At 49.7% G+C, this 17473-nt stretch overlaps 1 protein-coding gene across 1 annotated transcript in view; it reads right to left on the bottom strand.

Annotated features, from left to right (window-relative positions):
- COTL1 (coactosin like F-actin binding protein 1) overlaps positions 1-15568 on the bottom strand; it is a 44965-nt gene extending 29397 nt beyond the window's left edge. Inside the window, exons 1-2 of the mRNA XM_055413027.2 lie at positions 15292-15568; positions 14941-15023 (exon numbers count right to left, since the gene is read on the bottom strand). Coding sequence (XP_055269002.1) covers positions 14941-15023; positions 15292-15368 — 160 coding nt within the window. The 5' untranslated portion in view covers positions 15369-15568. The remainder of the gene's footprint in view (positions 1-14940; positions 15024-15291) is intronic.
- Between the last annotated feature and the right edge of the window lie 1905 nt (positions 15569-17473).

Raw genomic sequence — 17473 nt, 5'->3', positions numbered from 1 at the left:
GGGCCTTCTTCTCTCCCTTCCCCGCTCACATCACCAAGCACGGTGCCCCAGAAGAGCAAAGCAGACACCAGCCCTCAGCAGCTCAGAGAGCCAGGAGGCCCAGGTTCAGGCCCTGGGTGCCTCTCTCTGCTGTGTGACCAGGGACCCATGGCATCCCCTCTCTGATCCTCCATGCTCTAAGCTGGGGGTGGGAGGGGTAGCTTCTCAGTCCCTGTCTCAGAGGCCCCTGCGTGGTGGGGACAAACACACAAGTGGGTTTCACCCCCCTGTGGCTGTTGACACTTGCAGCCCTCGAGTTCACCCACACATTTACAGCTGACTCATCCCACTCTTTTATTGATTCACATAGCTACTAATCCACATGAATATCCAAGACAGACTTTCCCGCTTTAAGGACCCACTTCTGAGGAAAGGTTGCAGGCAACGTAATACCCTCCTGGATACCAGCTCGGTGCCAGGCGCTGGACTGGAAGATGAAAACCCAGCCGTGGGGACTGGTGCTGGGTCCTGTTATCAATCCTCATCTGAATAGTGGAAAGGAAAGCTCAGAACTGAACCTGGCACAGGGCCAGAGGCACTAAAAATGGCACAGGGTGACGATAAGGATGTCGACGACAATGGCAGAGTGCACAGAGGCAGCGGGAAACAAGAGCGCGCGAGATTAAGTTCACGCGCGAGATCAAGTTCACGCGGGAGCGCGTCGTGGGGCTGAGCGCATCTGGAGCAAGCGGACCTGCACAGCCACCCTGGGGAAAGGCAAGTCTGACATGAAGAGGAAAATGGCAGAACCAGAGATGCTGACCTGGTAGTGAACCACAGGAAGGCCAAAGGCGAAATTCCACAAGGTCGTGGACAAAAGTCGTGGGAATAAAATGCAGGCTGTTCAGGCAAAATCAGAGTCGTGGCCATGACCCTGAGTCCCGCCTCTGACCCCATTCCCTGCACACTGCAAGGCCATCACCCTGCTGGATTTCTGCCCTCCTCCCACCCCTTTTCTTCTTTATGTTAAAAGCTGAGAGGTTTTCACCATAAAATTCACCCCTTTTAAGTGTAAAATTCACCAGTTATTAATATATCCTTGAGGTTGTGCAGCCATCACCATTGTCTATTTTAGAACATTTTCATCACCCCAAAAGGAGACCTGGTGCCCATGAATAGTCACACTTTGTCCCTCATTCTCACTACTGGCAACCACTAAATCTGCTTTATATCTCCATAGATTTGCTTGTTCTGGAAACTTGAAATAAATGGAATCACATGACATGTGAGCTTTCACTTCTGACTTCTCAGCATAATGTTTCACTCAGCAACATGCTTTCAAGGTTCACCCATGTTCTCTCATGAATCAGTACTCCATTCCTTTTTACGGGTGATAAATACTCCATTCGGAGAAGGCAATGGCAACCCACTCTAGTACTCTTGCCTGGAAGTCCCATGGATGGAGGAGCCTGGTGGGCTGCAGTCCATGGGGTCGCTACCAGTTGGGCACCACTGAGAGACTTCACTTTCACTTTTCACTTTCCTGCACTGGAGAAGGAAATGGCAACCCACTCCAGTGTTCTTGCCTGGAGGATCCCAGGGATGGGGGAGCCTGGTGGGCTGCTGTCTATGGGGTCGCACAGAGTTGGACACGACTGAAGTGACTTAGCAGCAGCAGCAGCAATATTCCATTAACGGATGGACCACATTTTGTGTATCCCTTCACCAGTTGATGAACATTGGGTGGTTTCCACTTTGGGGCAATCATGCTGTGAATCATGCTGCTGTGAACATTCATGCACAAGTTTTTGTGTGTTTTCATCTCTCTCGGGTAGATACTAAGGCGTGAAACAGCTAGGCTTAGCCTTTCAGGAACTGCCAAACTGTTTCCCACGGTGCCTGCACCAGCTCTCTTTCCCCCCAGCAATGCACTAAGGTTCTGACTCGCGACACCTTACAACACCTGTTATCACAGCCCCTTAGTGTGTGTGAAGTCACATCTCATTGTGGTTTGATGTCCATTTCCCTAATGACTACTGATGCTGAGCATCTTTGCACGTGTTTACTGGCCATGTGTGTGTCTCCTTTGGAGAAATGTCCATTCAATCCCTTGCCCATTTTCCACTTGAGTTACTGGTCTTGCTGAGTTGTATGAGTGCTTTACATACTCTGGAAGCTGGAACATTACAGGATGCATGGTCTGAGGCCCTCCCCTTTTGCTAGGGTCACTCCTCACCCAGGTACCTACATGCCTGATTCCTTTTCATTCAGGTCTTGCCTTTGTGTCCCCGCCACTTCAGGCCTCCCCTGACCACCCTGGCTAACAGCGGCCTCCCCACAATGTGTCTCTGGCCCATTGCTTCATTTCATTTTCTTAGCACTCATCCCATTCTGAAAAGAACACATTTGCTAGCTTGTCTATTAGCTGCCCCTACATTTTCTGTGAATGTAAGCTCTGATCTGGATCGCTCAACTTCCCGAGTGTCCAGAGTCCCTGGCACATAGTAGGTCCTCAATGTACATTTGTTGGACAATAAGTGTAACAAAGTGCCAAAGAAGAAAAGTTACTTTCCCCAAATCAAACACATTGACTTTGCCAAATCAAGAACAGAGCAAGTGATGTAAATCAACTATATTTCTCTATATACATATATATTTTTTTAAAAATGGGCTTCCCTGGTTGTCCAGATAAGAAAGATAAGAATGGATAAGGATTCACCTGCCAACATAGTGGACATGGGTTCAACCTCTGGCTTGGGAAGATCCCACATACCACAGAGCAGCTAAGCCCATGTGCCACAATGACGGAGCCCACGCACCTAGAGCCCATGCTTCACAACAAGAGAAGCCATCACAATGAAAAGCCTGCGCTCCACAACTAGAGAGTAGCCCCTCCTTGCCACAACTAGAGAAAGCCTGCGTGCAGCTGCAGCAACCAAGACCCTGGGCAGCCAAAAATAAATAAGTAAATACAATTTAAAAAACAGTGCAAGTGGCATTCCAGTTCAGGGCTACAAGAGCTCACCAGAGTGAACACAGGCCCTCCTTGGTCGGGCAGGGGGCTCGCAGGGGCTGCACAAAGTCTGACTCTTTTCCCTCCTCCCTAGAGGCCCCAGCATGTGACCCAGAGGGGCCCCTGGCCGGCAGCTTCCTTTATTTTCAAATCCTGAACAGTACACTCCATTCTAGAGTCAGGGTAGAATTATAGCCCAAAAAAGGGAGGAAAACTACTTCCGGGTCAGATCAGATGACCTCCAAGGGCCATCCTTTCAGTCAAAAGCAGCAGAGTTAGAAATCTTTCCTAGAAAAAATGGAGGCATTTGAATTAAGGAGTGTTGCTCCCCAGAGACCATCACAGGTTTTCCACTTGAACAAAGGCAGAAAAATTACCTCTGAGCCGTGTATTCTTAGAAATGTGCCTCCAGCCAGAGGCACAGGCCTCCGGTCTGCCCCTTGGCTTTCAGAAAAAGAGCTTGTGGAAAACTCTTCAGAGAATAGCTCCTAAGAGTTCTTATTACAAGAAGAAAAAAAATTTTTTTTTCTGTTCTTTTTATTGTATCTATATCAGAGGATGAATGTTAACTAAGCCTATTAAGGTCATCATTTCATGATACATGGAAACCAAACCATCATGCTGTACCCCTTAAGCTCATACAGTGGTGCATGCCAATTATTTCTCAACAAAACTGGGGGAGGAAGGAGAAGGGAAAAAAAGAAAAGAGCTTGCCCGTGGTATTCCCTCCTTGTTTCAAAAGAATTTCAGCTGCACGTGTTGGGAAGCAGCAGGGTGTCAGGAGTTGTGGCCAGAAGGGCAGACACTGGGTAAGGAACACAGTTCACCTCCACGCAACTCAGGGTTGGTGCTTTCTCTGAGCCTCAGTTTTCCTGTCCGTGAAATGGGAATAACAATAGGACTCTGGTACCACATGGGGCCATGGTGTCATGAAATAAAGTGAGGATTAAATGACTCTGGCTGGCAAGACAGTGGCCCCCAAAGATGTCCATACCCTAATTTCCAGAACCTGTGACTCTGTGACTAGACATGGCAAAGGGGACTTTACAGATGTGATTAAATTGAGGGTCTTAGCATGGGGAGATTGTCCTGGATAACTAGAGTGGGCCCAATATCATCACAAGGGTCCTCAAATATGGAAGTGAGGAAAGCAGAAGAATCAAAGAGATGGCTTCATAAGAAGGACTCATCCAGATACTACTGGCCTTGAAGATAGAGGAAGGGGCCACAAGCCAAGGGATGCAGAACCTGTAGAAGCTGAAAAACGCAAAGAAACAGATTCTCCTTTCAAGCCTCTGGAAGGAATACAGTCCTGTCCACACCTTTATGCTGGTTCAGTGAGGTTGATTTTGGACTTCTGCCCTCCAGACTCTAAGACGAGAAATTATGTTGTTTTAAACCACCGAGTCTGTGGTCATTTGTTACAGCAGCCACAGGAAACTGATACAATGACCTCAGCACAATTCCTGGCATAATAAAAGCCCAGTGTTCGTCATTATTTTTAAGGATTATGATAACTTATGATTGGCAACGGAGAAGGCAATGGCAAGCCACTCCAGTACTCTTGCCTAGAAAATCCCATGGATGGAGGAGCCTTAGGTCCGTGGGATTGCTAAGGGTCAGACATGACTGAGCGACTTCACTTTCACTTTTCACTTTCACACATTGGAGAAGGGAATGGCAACCCACTCCAGTGTTTTTGCCTGGAGAATCCCAGGGATGGGGGAGCCTGGTGGGCTTCTGTCTAAGGGTCACACAGAGTCGGACACGACTGAAGTGACTTAGCAGCAGCAGCAGCATGATTGGCAAGGACAGTTATAGAAATGCACAGATGATTAACAAAAAGAATAAGTGCATGAGGAAAATGAGACAGATGACCAGAAATTAAGTCCAGAACTTAAACAGGATGTCAGGCAAGTTAATTTCAAATGCACTGATGAAACAAAACACAAAATGCTGAGGTTAACAGCCCTGCCTTACACACAAGCCTCTGGGGACTTGGCCCTGCTGAGGCCACTGAGCAGAATCCAAAAAGCCAAGGCATCAAATTCAGTTGGAGAGGGGCTCCAGGGCAGGAATGTGGGCCAGAGGCCAGAGGGGGACAAGGGTTTCAGAGCCTCAGCACCTAAAGACTCTCCATAGAGGCCACTGGGCCGTTACGTTGGCAGCGGGCACGGCGGACTGTCCAGGGGTGAGCTCAGCTCTCAAACATCTCCAGGGACCGTGTTCATTCATCTCTTCAACACACACTTGGGGAGGTCGGGTGTTGTTCCAGGTGCTGACAGCACAGCAGAGAACCAGGCTAACCAGGTTTCTGCCCCCAGGAGCTCAGATTCTATCTAGCAGTAGAGTCAAACACCAGATACCAGAAAGCTCCTGTTTTGGATATAGCTTGGGGAGTTGCTAAGCGTTTGCTCCCCATGACTTGGGTCCACACAAGAGAGTGACGCAACCACTGGGGAAAAAGAGATTAGGACAGGGTAACCGTGAGGGGTGAGGATGCTCCACCGCGGTTACCACCACCAGAGAGACAGAAGTCCTTCTTTCCACGATCTCACCGTGGAATTGAAGAAACAGATGCACATGCAATCACCACAGGATGGGATGAACATCACAAAGGCAAGGTGGCCATCTGAGTGGAGGGGGTATTTACACTGGGCCTTGAAAGATGTAAAGAAGTCCTCCAGGAAAGCAAGACTGATGAGGACAGGCCAAAAGAAGGAAAACTGCACACAAGTTCCCAGGAAGGGGAGAGCAGGGGAGTGCAGCACGGGGGAAAGGCTGGACGCCTCGGACACAGATCTGGATTCAAAGCCCAATTTCTCTACCTACTGTGCCATCTCAAGCAAGTGATTGTTTATTATTGAATGAAAGATTCTTTAAGTTCTGTACTGCTTTACAATCTTCAAAAGTTTCCCATACGATGTCATAAAATCCCATAATAATCCTTTTTCTCCCACTACCCCTATCTTCCCCAATGGCTCAGTGGTAAAGAATCTGCCTGCAATGCAGGAGACCTGGATTCGATCCCTGGGTTGGGAAGATTCCCTGGAGGAGGAAATAGCAACCCACTCCAGTATTCTTGCTTGGAGAATCCCATGGACAGAGGAGACTGGTGGGCTACAGTCCATGGGGTTGCAAAGAGTGGGACACGACTGAGCGACTTAGGACACACCCCTCACCTGCCCCTCCTCCCTCCCCGGTCCCCACTGGTAACCACTGATTTGTTCTCTGTCATCTGTGAGTCTACCAAACAAGTGACTTTGGACTCTGAGGAAACAATCAGATTCCTTATCAGTAAAATGGAGATGACTCCTACCCTGGTGTCATTTTTCTTATTACATATACACCCCTCACGGGTAAGAAAAATTAGATGAGCTAATACATGCAAAGCGCCTACCTAGTGCAGGGCAGGTGGCATCCATGGGATCAGAATCATGTGTTGGGATGTGCATGAGAGGGGTGAGCTGCTGAGCATCCCATCCCAGTGGTCATTCTGGGTCATTTCTAAGCATTTGGACCTCGTGGGCAAAAGTGATAAAGGGTTAAGGGGAGAGAAAAGCTCTCCCCACCTCCCCACCCCTACCTGGACTGCAAGCTCACCAGGTTCAGAAGGGGTCAACTCAGTCCTGGGCAAAGGGCTGGCACTCAAGAAATGCTCCGGAGAAGGAAAAGCCAGGGTCAAGGGTGGAGCCCGGGAAACACCCACACTTCTGGGGCACGAAAGGGAAGCAGAACCAGCAGACGGAAGTGAGAGCAGGAGATGAGAGACAGGAAAGGAGAAGTAGGTGAGCTTTGCACTGCAGAAGCAGACGGAAGGGAAAACCATGATTTCAGTAACTAGCAGTCACTGCCGAAGGCTAGGAGGGAAAGTGAAACAAATACAAGATGTCCACTCCATTTGGCCACCAGGAGGTGACCCAAGACCTGGGCTCAGGGTGCCAGGCTCCAGATGTGGGGTGGTGATGTAATGAGGTGAAAAAATGGTGGGAGATGAGGACATGGATGTAACATCTACAGGATTCACCAGCAATAATTTCCAGAGGTTTGCATTAACGTCTAAAGACTTTCAAGGAGGGAAAACTCAATTCATTTCGACTAACTGAACACTTTCGCTGAAGCAGAGACACCCTACTTAGCAGGAAAAGGGACATCTAGCAACCTTCTCCACAGAGGTGTGGCCACAAACTCCACAGCAAGTGGAAATATCACCCAGAAGAGCTGTTACAAAGCCTACGCATCTTATGACACAAAGAAGCCCACAACAAGGCTGAGGATCCCCCAACAACACGTGCATGAGCCAAGAAGGCAGCGGGAGACTGAATTTTGCAGAAAACTGTGAAGGTAATGTTTCCAGAGCACTTCAGTTCAGTTCAGTTCAGTTCAGTCGCTCAGTCGTGTCCGACTCTCCGCGACCCCATGAATCACAGCACGCCAGGCCTCCCTGTCCATCACCAACTCCCGGAGTTCACTCAAACTCATGTCCACAGAGTCGGTGATGCCATCCAGCCATCTCATTCTCGGTCGTCCCCTTCTCCTCCTGCCCTCAATCCTTCCCAGCATCAGAGTCTTTTCCAGTGAGTCAACTAGTCGCATGAGGTGGCCAAAGTCAGGTACCACTTAAGATTCACCACCCAGCACTGTTTCTGGAGCAACAGAAACAATGTGTCCATCAATCCCCATTTGTTGATTGCACGACAGACAGACTGCTTAGCACTTTACAAGGTCCAAAGCCCTGTCACAGATGGACAGCTTCTTTTTGAGCTCATATTCCCTTTGACTCACTAGATAATTTGTCTCCTTCCTTTCTCACTCAAATTTCTAAATCTGAGTAAAGCTAGAGGGGGGAAAATGCATATGTGCAGCTTGGGGGAAAAAAATCCAGTGCAGAAGAGCAAAAGAGAGAGACCGCCATACGCAAGTGTGCTGCACAGCTGCACACGCAGAGGCCAATGAGCAAATCTGTCTCTTTCCCAACCTTCCCTCTTGCAATAATAACAGAGTCTCTCTTTGACTGAACTCTAACTACGCTCTTCTGAGTTCTTTTTCATCTGGGTCTCAAGTTCTGGACTTCCGTGTTCATCTCGGCCTTCGCTGATTTTGGCAAGGATCCGGCCAAGTCAACTGAGCCAGAATTCCCTGTCCGCCACATCTGATCACCCCTCAATATCTAATCAGGCTCCTTGTTCTCACCCTCCCCCGGTGATGTCTGATCCCTGGCATGCCTTCAGCAAGAATCCTGTTAAGTCAGTTTAGCCAGCTTCTCTCTTCACCCCAGACCCTTCCTCTTGGTAACTTTCCAGTCATTGATCCCTACCTGTCTCCTTGACTGCAAATTTCCACTTTCCCTTGTGGTGCTCAGAGTTGAGTTTGATCTCTCCCTTGCAGTAGTCCCTACACCTATCATAACAGTCCTCTGAATAAAGTCTGCCTTACTGTTCTTGTTTTCTTTTTTATTGGCTGCGCTATGCACCATGTGGGATCTTAATTCCCCGACAAGGGATCTAACCCATGCCCTCTGCATTGGAAGGTGGGTGTTTTCACCACTGGACCATCAGGGAAGTCTTTGCCTTACTGTTCTTTAACAAACGTTAGAATGAATGTTTTTGCCTTTAACAGTAAAGACACCCCCGTTTTCCTTAACCATCCCGCTGCCAAACTCAGTCCCTGAGAAACAGTTGCAAGGTTCTATGTTACTGATAACCACATTAATTGAGCACCCATTGTATAGTAGGCATTGCCTATAAGCTTTACATGTATCATGTCAATTTATCCTCAACTTTAGCAACCCTGTACCCTGTGTGCAATCACCAGCTGAATCTTACAGATGAAGAAACAGAGAATCTGGGAGGCTTGCTCAAGGTCACACAGCGTAGCAAGGCTACACGTCAAAGCAAGACACCCTGGCTCTACCATCGATGCTCATAACTGATTGGCTCTAAAATCTGTACCAACAGAAAACTGGATTCATTCCCAGATGCCTAGATTCTTCCTAAAATAAAAATGCTTGCAATAGAGTATTTTGGGGTCAGTTTATCAATCAAAGATCTGTTAAACAATGTTACATTTATACAAGAGAAAGATTAGGAGCCACTTTAAGGGCTGGATGATGACAATAAAACATCAGTGCCATGAGAACAGGGGCTTTCTCTGCTTCTAGATTTACCCTCCGTGCCTAGAACAGTAACCTACAGAGCAGTCGATGGAAGGAAGGAAGGAAGGAGGAAATGAACGAGCGAATGAACAAATTTCTGAGTGTTAAACTACATTTGAATTATATCTGGTCTTTATTCTCTTCCTTTTGCTTAGTCTTGCTTTCCGAATATTCTGCCACAGACCTGTACTACTTGTAAGGTGAAGAAAAAAAACATTTCACAGACACCCTGAGCCACTGACCCAACACATACACATGATCTGTAAGCCCTCCTACAGAGATCAGAGAGATCACACCGCCAGTCAGTCTGGCAAATGACTCCTTTCTCCTTTCCCAGCTTAGCCCTGGCTTCTCCCCACTCCCCATGGCTCTGTCAGGGCAACCAGAGACCCTCCAGACAGCTCAGTACCCATTCCCCATCATCTCTTCCCTCCCCCTATCTCTCTGATCACATACTTTACTTCCATATCAATTAAATTCCACCAATGAGATGAAAATCACAGTGACTACCATTTATGGAGAGCGGACTGCATCCTTGGCACCATGAACTTGCTTCCTTAATCCTCCTAATAATCACATTATAGCAAAAGGATGAACAGGTGAATAATTCAGGTCACATGATTGGCAAGCATTTGAACCCAGACCATCCAAAGCAGCCTAGACCTCTAACTACTGTGCTAACCACCTCTTACCCTGTGCTGACCACCTACTGCATGCAGACCTGGGCCAAAGGTCTCAAGCATGCCCACATGGCGCCTACTGTGTGCCAGTCTGGGGTTGAGCACCTCTACTAAGTGAACTCAGAGTTGAGTGCTTACTGTGTGCTGAGCTAGGGCATGCACAAGAAACTTCAGAGCAGAAAGCACACTGTCATCCTAAACGCTAGGAGACTAGAAATAATGATATAAAAAGTAATAGTAACAACCAGTATGATGCTGCTGCTACTGCTAAGTCACTTCAGTCATGTCCGACTCTGTGCGACCCCATAGATGGCAGCCCACCAGGCTCCCCTGTCCCTGGGATTCTCCAGGCAAGAACACTGGAGTGGGTTGCCATTTCCTTCTCCAATGCATGAGAGTGAAAAGTGAAAGTGAAGTCGCTCAGTCATATCCGACTCTTTGCAACCCCATGGACTGCAGCCTACCAGGCTCCTCTGTCCTAGGAGAGTTAAAAAAAAAAAAAAGTAACAGTAACAGTAACAACAGCCAGCTGCATCTCTATGTCTGGGCTCTCCGTTTAGACATAAAACTTCAGTGAACCTTCGCAGTCAGCATCAGAGGCAGGCACCATCAGAACCCCCATTTTACAGACCAGAACACTGTGGCACAGACAAGGAAATGCCTGAGGTCACACGGCAGGAGACAGAGTTGGGAGGCAAATTTAGAATTTCTCTGATTCCAAAGGTCCTGGCTGTTGAAATACAGAAGGGATTGCACTAGGCGGGTTTGCTGGCTTAATCTCAGATGGACAGATACAGGGGAGAGGAATTCCACCCAGAGGGAATCACTGACCTGCAGGCTGAGAGAGTTACACAGGGTCAGGCTGCAGGTGTGCAAAGGAGGGTGTGGGAGCTACTGCACAGGAGATGTGGGTGGGGACAAGCAGACTGGAAGGCCAAGTAGATAGCCTGTACTTAATGGGCAGATGGGAGCTATAGATGGTTAATGAGCAGAGAAGGAACTTGAGGAGACCCACGATTTAGGAAAAGTTACTTTGCAGGCTTCCCTGGTGGCTCAGTGGTAAGAGTCTACCTGCCAATTCAAACGACACAGGTTCAATCCCTGGGTTGGGAAGATCCCCTGGAGAAGGAAAAGGCAACCCATTCCAGTACCCTTGCCTGGAAAATCCCATGGACAGAGGAGTCTGGTAGGCTACAGTCCATGGGGCTACAAACCGTCAGACTTGACTAAGCAACTTCACTTTCACTCCCCTTTTGGGGGTGGAGGGGGATAGAATGAATTTAAGACAAGAAGGACTACGCGCTGAGAGACTGTTGCAGTAAAGGGCGGCCACGGACCTCTTTTGGGTCTGCCCTGCTTCTGCAAGCAGCATGCCCTTGCCTTCACTCGTCCCTTCAGAACCCACCCTCCCCTATTCTACCTGCTGGTTTGGTGGGGCGGCCCCTCCCCACTCCAGGCATGGGCACTGGTCCAGGTATAGAATCGCAGGGATTAGTTCACATGCGCACATGAACCCAGTCAGACCAAAGAGAGTCTGTCAGTCTGGAGACTTCTGCGGAAATCGGTGGCAGTCGGTCTCTCTCTCCTCCCCACAGCCTAGAAGCCGGGTGGTTAGAGGTTATCACGTCACCGTCACCGCTCAGGGAGAACTTGCCCTCCTGACCCCAAGACAGGCGATCAAGGAGGAAAACAGGGCTGGGGGAGGGGGATGAGTTCGGACAGCCTCATCTGCAGCTAGTACTTTACCTGGACTTTCCAACCACAGAAGCTAAGACTGATTTCTTTTCTTTGGGGGTGGGGTAGTGGGTAAGTTAACTGCACTGGGCTCCTCTCACTGCACCTGACAGATCTCCAACCATCCCACACGGACTGAAGTTTAGGGAAGAAGCAAGAGCACAGGTGGTGATGGAGCGGTCAGTACCGAAGGAAGGGGCCAGGTGAGGCCGGCGCCAGAAGAGCCAGTGTGGGGCCCAGAGGGCTCCAGATCCTGTCAGCAAGAAACAGGAGGACAAGGGTGGCCCAGCGACCTTCCAGTCCATGACCTTCAGGAATCAGCGCCTGGGGACAAGGACAGGCCAGCCTAGGGGGCGGAGGAGGGATGACAGGGAGAGGCTTAATGGGCAGATTCCATCCTGAAGAACCCGGGGGAAGGACAGAAGGAAGATAGTAGCTAGAGGGCAGAGGAGGGGCGAAAGAGGGTATTTCAGAGCAAGGAAGGGGGAGGGGGGGCGGGGTGAGCATGTCACCCCGCTCCATCACAGGGGTGAGGAGGAAACAAAGCCCACAGTGGGGGTCGGGGGGCCTCCAACCCCCTCATTCTCCCAGGGCAGATGGAGGAGCGACCAGGTACCGTTTTTAGGCTCCCAGGTCCCCTGTGACTTTGTGAGAGGTTTGGAAATAGGAAGGCTATGCCAGACCAGGAGCACTAGATGCTCCGGCTTGTCAGGACACCTGGCCAGAGATGAAGGCACGGAGAGGCCTCCCTGCATCACAGGAGTGGGCGAACATGCCTTCTGTAACTGCCAACAATCCCACCAGCCCCGACCAGAACCTGCTCTACAGCAAAGATGCTCCAAGACTCAGAAATAATCCTCTAAACAACTTTCTTAGTGAGAAGAGGCCAAGAGCACAGGCCTCAAAGCCACCCTGCCTGGGTTCAAGGCCCAGGCCTGCCACAACCTTGCTGTGACTTGCAGGCAAGTCACTTAACCTCTCTGGGTCTCCGTTTCCCCACCTACGACGGAAGGGAAGTAAGCTCAGAAACAAAGACAAGGTGTGCCCAGTGCAGTGGCTTGCATATAGAAAGTTACTAGTCAGCGTTCTGAATCCTTGGTCACTGGGTTAGGAGGACACGGTGGCGGGATGGAACAGGCTTTTCTAAGACAAACAGGAGCAGACACGGCAACCATAGCTCGCCTATACATTTGTCCAACAGATGGCGGGGGAAGGAAGGCGGACTTCCAGCCAGAGCAGACGGAGCCTTCAGATCCCACGGCCCATTCATAAGCTCAATAAGCAGCAGGGAAAGCATTTTTAGTTCTCCCACCAGGCCCTCCCCACTGCCATCCCTATCATTGGGGGAAGGGTTGGAGTAGCAAACCACAAAGCCCCAGGGAGGGAGGAAGTGTTCTCTGACCACAGCCTCACCAATTCAGAATCCACTCACAGGATGCTCTTTATTCTTGGGGTCACCTTCTCCTACTCAATGGACAGAACAATGGCTTCAGAAGCTGGAGGGTGGGTGGGAGGAGAAGACCCCAGTCTGATGGCAGGGGGTGGGGATGATGGATGGCTAGCAGGAGGAAACTGCTACTTTACTGTCCAGAGAGGAAGGAAGCTGGCTTGTGAGAAAAGCTCAGAGCCGACAAGGCAAAAAATACTGCTGAACCTCCTAGTTATACACCAAACCCCAGGAGTCTGCACATACTCCACTTGTGAAAGCAGGCATCACGGTGGCGAAAGGACAGAGGTGGCTGAGAGACAGGGTTCCTGAGTCAGGGGCCTGGCTTTCAATCCTGGCCCGGTGCACCTCAACAGATGTGAGTTGTGATAGTACTTTACAGATCTGCTTTTAAACAAAGGGTTCCTCAGATGGCTCAGTGGTACAGAATCCGCCTGCCAATGCAGGAGACTTGGGTTCCATCCCAGGGTCGGGAAGATCCCCTGGAGAAGGAAATGGCAACCCACTCCAGTATTCTTGCCTGGGAAATTGCACAGACAGAGGGGCCTGGCAGGCTACAGTCCATGGGGTAACAAAAGAGTTGGACACGACTTAACTAAACAACAACATTTTAAACAATCCTGTCCAAAAGCAGTGAATGAAGGTCTAGAGATAGCTCTGGGAGATGTTCTAGTTGGGAGGTTTTTTTTTTTTGGGGGGGTGGTAAATCTCAGTACCACCCAGCCCACAACAGACACTTCATAGATATTCTTTGAATTAGAATAAATTCAAAATAGTCATTTGAATAAAGGAAAGGGGCCATTGCATGATCTTGAGCATAGTGTTGTATTTTTTATTTATTTCACAAATGACCATGTCATTTGTACAGGCACTGACTCACCTATCCTTTCAACAGCCCTCTAAGATTACAGGGGAGGAAACCAAGGACCCAAGAGGTTAAGTAACTTGCCCCAAACCACACAGCTAGAAAGTGGCCACAGGGGGATTCAAACCCACCTTGCTGACTCTAGGTCCCCACCCTAACTTTCAGGCTGCATTGCCTTTGTCTGAAAATATCTATTTCCAAGCTAAGCCCAGAGCCCAGAAAAAGAGCCCATCCTTCAACCTTAGCTTTAAAGGGCCCTATTACCAGTGATGCTGGGCCTTTTGCTTCTATGGTGCGTGTTGGGGGGCAAGGATTGGAGGTTGTGGTTGTACATACATGTGTTTTTTCCACTTAATGGTTCAAGACAACCCAGGGAAAGGCACAAAGTTTACAAATCCTAAAGATTTTGCTTGAAAGATTTCTTATATGTACACACCTGTGTAACTGCCTCCCAAATCAAAATACAGAATATTCCCAACCTCTTGAGACCCCACCCCACCTTCCATGTGCCTCCCCCAGTCAGTGGCTAGCCACCCACAAGCGGGACCACTCTTCTGACTTTTCACACTACAGATTAGCTTTGCCTTTTCTAAAATTTCACATAAATGGGATCATATGGTATGTATGCTTTCATATCCTGCTCTATATTCTACAAATAAAAACACATCACCAGCACATGGACAATGATTGCAGGAGAAAGGAGGGGGCTGTTGCTAACCATTTCTTTCTCCTTCAATAAGCACCAGGATTGTTTTTATTTTGGCTCTCTGATGAAAGGGGAAACCCGGGAGGGGTGGACCCTGGAGTTTGGAACCCCGTGAGTTAATGGTGGAAAGCTAGTGACCACGGGGGCAAAGGAGTTGTCCCGCCTGAAAAGGTTACTGTGAGAGGGACAGGTCACCTCTGGTTGTTCTGGATGCCCAGAGGAGAGAAGGCTTGTGGAGGCTTTAGAATGCTCCAATCTGGTTTCTCCAGCGCTGGGGGCGCCCAGGGTGGCCTCAGGCTCCTCCCTAGCATTGATCATGTTCCAAAAAACCGGGAGTTCCCTCAGAAGGCGCATCTCCCTACCTGTGCACTGTTGGATGAAGTCCTGATATTCCGCTCCCTGCTCGCCGGGGACGATGGTGGAGCCGTCATATTTAAAAGTCACCCTTTGGATTGGGAGAAGAGAAAAACACACATATACACATACACATCAGCGTTGGTGCCTGAATGGTGCCGAGCTTCCACAGAACAATCTAAAAGATGCTCTGGCTAGCGAAAAGCCAGCGCTGGCTTTCCACGCTGTCCCGGGTTAAGGCTGCGGGGAGACCGCATGGGGATGACCCTTAATCCGTCCCGTCTGGAAGACGGCTCAGCGCACCAGGCCCCTTGCGAGCTCAGGCAGCGGGGCTCGGAGAGCAATGCAAAGTTCCTCACCAGATGACGGCCGAGCTGTCGTCGCGCACCAGGTTGTACGCCGTCCGGCAAGCCTCTTTGTCGATCTTGGTGGCCATCACCGCGGGGCCGCAGTGGGGATACTGTGCTCGCAGCGACAGATGAGCGCGCTTGGGGCCGGCTGCAGGGATCGGAGCGGAGCGGGGCGGGGACGCGCGGAAGGCGGGCGGGCAAGCGGGCGGGCGGGCGGGCGTACGGCGACAGCAGCGAGAGGAGGCGAACTCCGAGCTCCGAGAGCGGCGGTGGCTCCGAGTGCGCGAGGAGCGCGAGCTAGACCCAGGCCACGCAGTCCCGCCTCCCTTCGCCCATTGGCCTCCCAGGAGGCATTACGCCCCGCCCCCTACCGCTATTGGTCGTAGCGCGTGTCAGGGGTGTGGCGTCTTTACTCGCCAGCGGCCAATCCCAGCCCGAGTGGGTTGCGCAACCCTGAGAAGGGGGCTGGAGAGGGGGCTTTTCTCCCTCCTCCCCCTCCCTCCTCCCCTCTTCTTCTCCCTTCCCCCTTCTCCTCTCTCCTCCTCTTCTCCCTCCCCCAACCCTTCCGTTGTTCTCCCACTCCCCTAACTCCTCCCCCATTTCCTCCTCCCCAAGCCCTGTTTCTCCTTTCCCCTCTCTCTACTCCCTCTCCCTCCTCCCTCCATGAGTCTCCCTCCTCATTCACTACCCCTCCTCGCCTCACCTCCTCCCCTTGCTCCTCCCACTTCCCTAACCCCTTCTCCCTCCTGACTCCCTATTCCCCCCTCCCCCTCCCCCATCTCCTACCCCAGCCTCCCCTAGTCCTCCTTATCCCCCCAAACAACAACTCCGTTTACCTCCTCCCATTCCTTGTCTTCAAGCTCTTGTCTCTCTCCTCCTCTCTCACTTTGCATCCCCCCTCCTCCCTATCCCTTCCTCTGCCTCCCTCCTCCCCACCAGGGCTCCTGGGCTGCAGAGCTCCACAGGGAAGCTCCACATGGGTGACTTACTGCATCAAACTGCCCTGCCCCAGTGTTGGGCTCCATGGTTTCCAGGTAGGGAGAAACTGGAAAGAAGTAAGATTGTTAAATAGGAAGGGATCCAAAACACTGGTGGGATCACTGTTTACTTGCTCTGGTTATCTGCATCCCCATCTTATCTCCCCCTTGGGTCCCACTGAGGGCAGGAGCTGACTCGTTCTGTCTTCTTCCCTCCCTCACTGACTCACTCATTCGTTCCCTCCTGCAGTCATTCCACAAAGACCAGTTACAGGGTCAAGGCAAGTAAAAAGGCTGGACCCCCCAAGACCCGGCTCTTGAATTGCATCCAGCATTGCCTCTTTTTAATTGTGGGCCTTTGGATAAGCCTCAAAAACTCTCTGATTACTTTCCTCCAATGGAATAATAATAGTACCGACAACATAAGAGTCGAACATAACTTAGCGACTAAACAACTACAACTGACATCATAGGTTTGCTTTATGATTAATGTTTAATGAAACTTGTAAACAAATATGTTAGACATTCAACAAAAAGGTCATTGTTGTTGGTCATCAACTAAAATAAATCGTAAATAGAAACCCCAAAGGTCAGAAACAATGTTCAATTAGTAATAAAATTCTCAATGGTAAACAAACCAATCAAGCATTGAACAGGCAAATGGGGGAAAGTGAATGGGAAAAGTAGGAGCTGGTATTGCTATAAATTAAAAGGCAAAAAGAAATTCCAGGTGGATACAGCTCAAAGCAGCTTCTGTCTTACTCCCTTTTGAAGATAATGGGATAATTACCTATTAGAAAGCAAACTAAAGATGGACCCATACCTCACACTGCAGATCAGGGTAAATTCCAAAAGGATCGAAGATTTGCCTGTAAATAAAGGAAAGCACAAAAGTGCCATAAGAACACATGGGAAGCTTCCTTTATAAGACTGGAATGGGAAACCAAACTAACCATGACTCAAAATCCAAAATCCATAATGAAAGATAGATACATTCAGATATGTAAAAAGTCTTCTTCGAGGGGAAAAAAAAAGAAAACAAAACAAGGCAGTAGGGCAGTAGAAAGTATTTGCAACTCAAATCAGGAAGAATTCATCTCGCTGACATATAGAGAAACCAACCTAGAAAAGAGAAAAGAGGGAATTCCCTGGCAGTCCAGGGGTTAGGACTCCATGCTTCCACTCCTGGGGAGGTGAGGAGGGTTGGGTTTGGG

This window comes from Moschus berezovskii, chromosome 22 (genome assembly GCF_049115385.1).
Source record: "Moschus berezovskii isolate FMDL1 chromosome 22, NW_MosBer_1.0, whole genome shotgun sequence".
Lineage (NCBI taxonomy): Eukaryota > Metazoa > Chordata > Mammalia > Artiodactyla > Moschidae > Moschus > Moschus berezovskii.
Note: the sequence above shows the minus strand (reverse complement) of the source record. Positions and strands in the feature narration are given on the sequence as shown.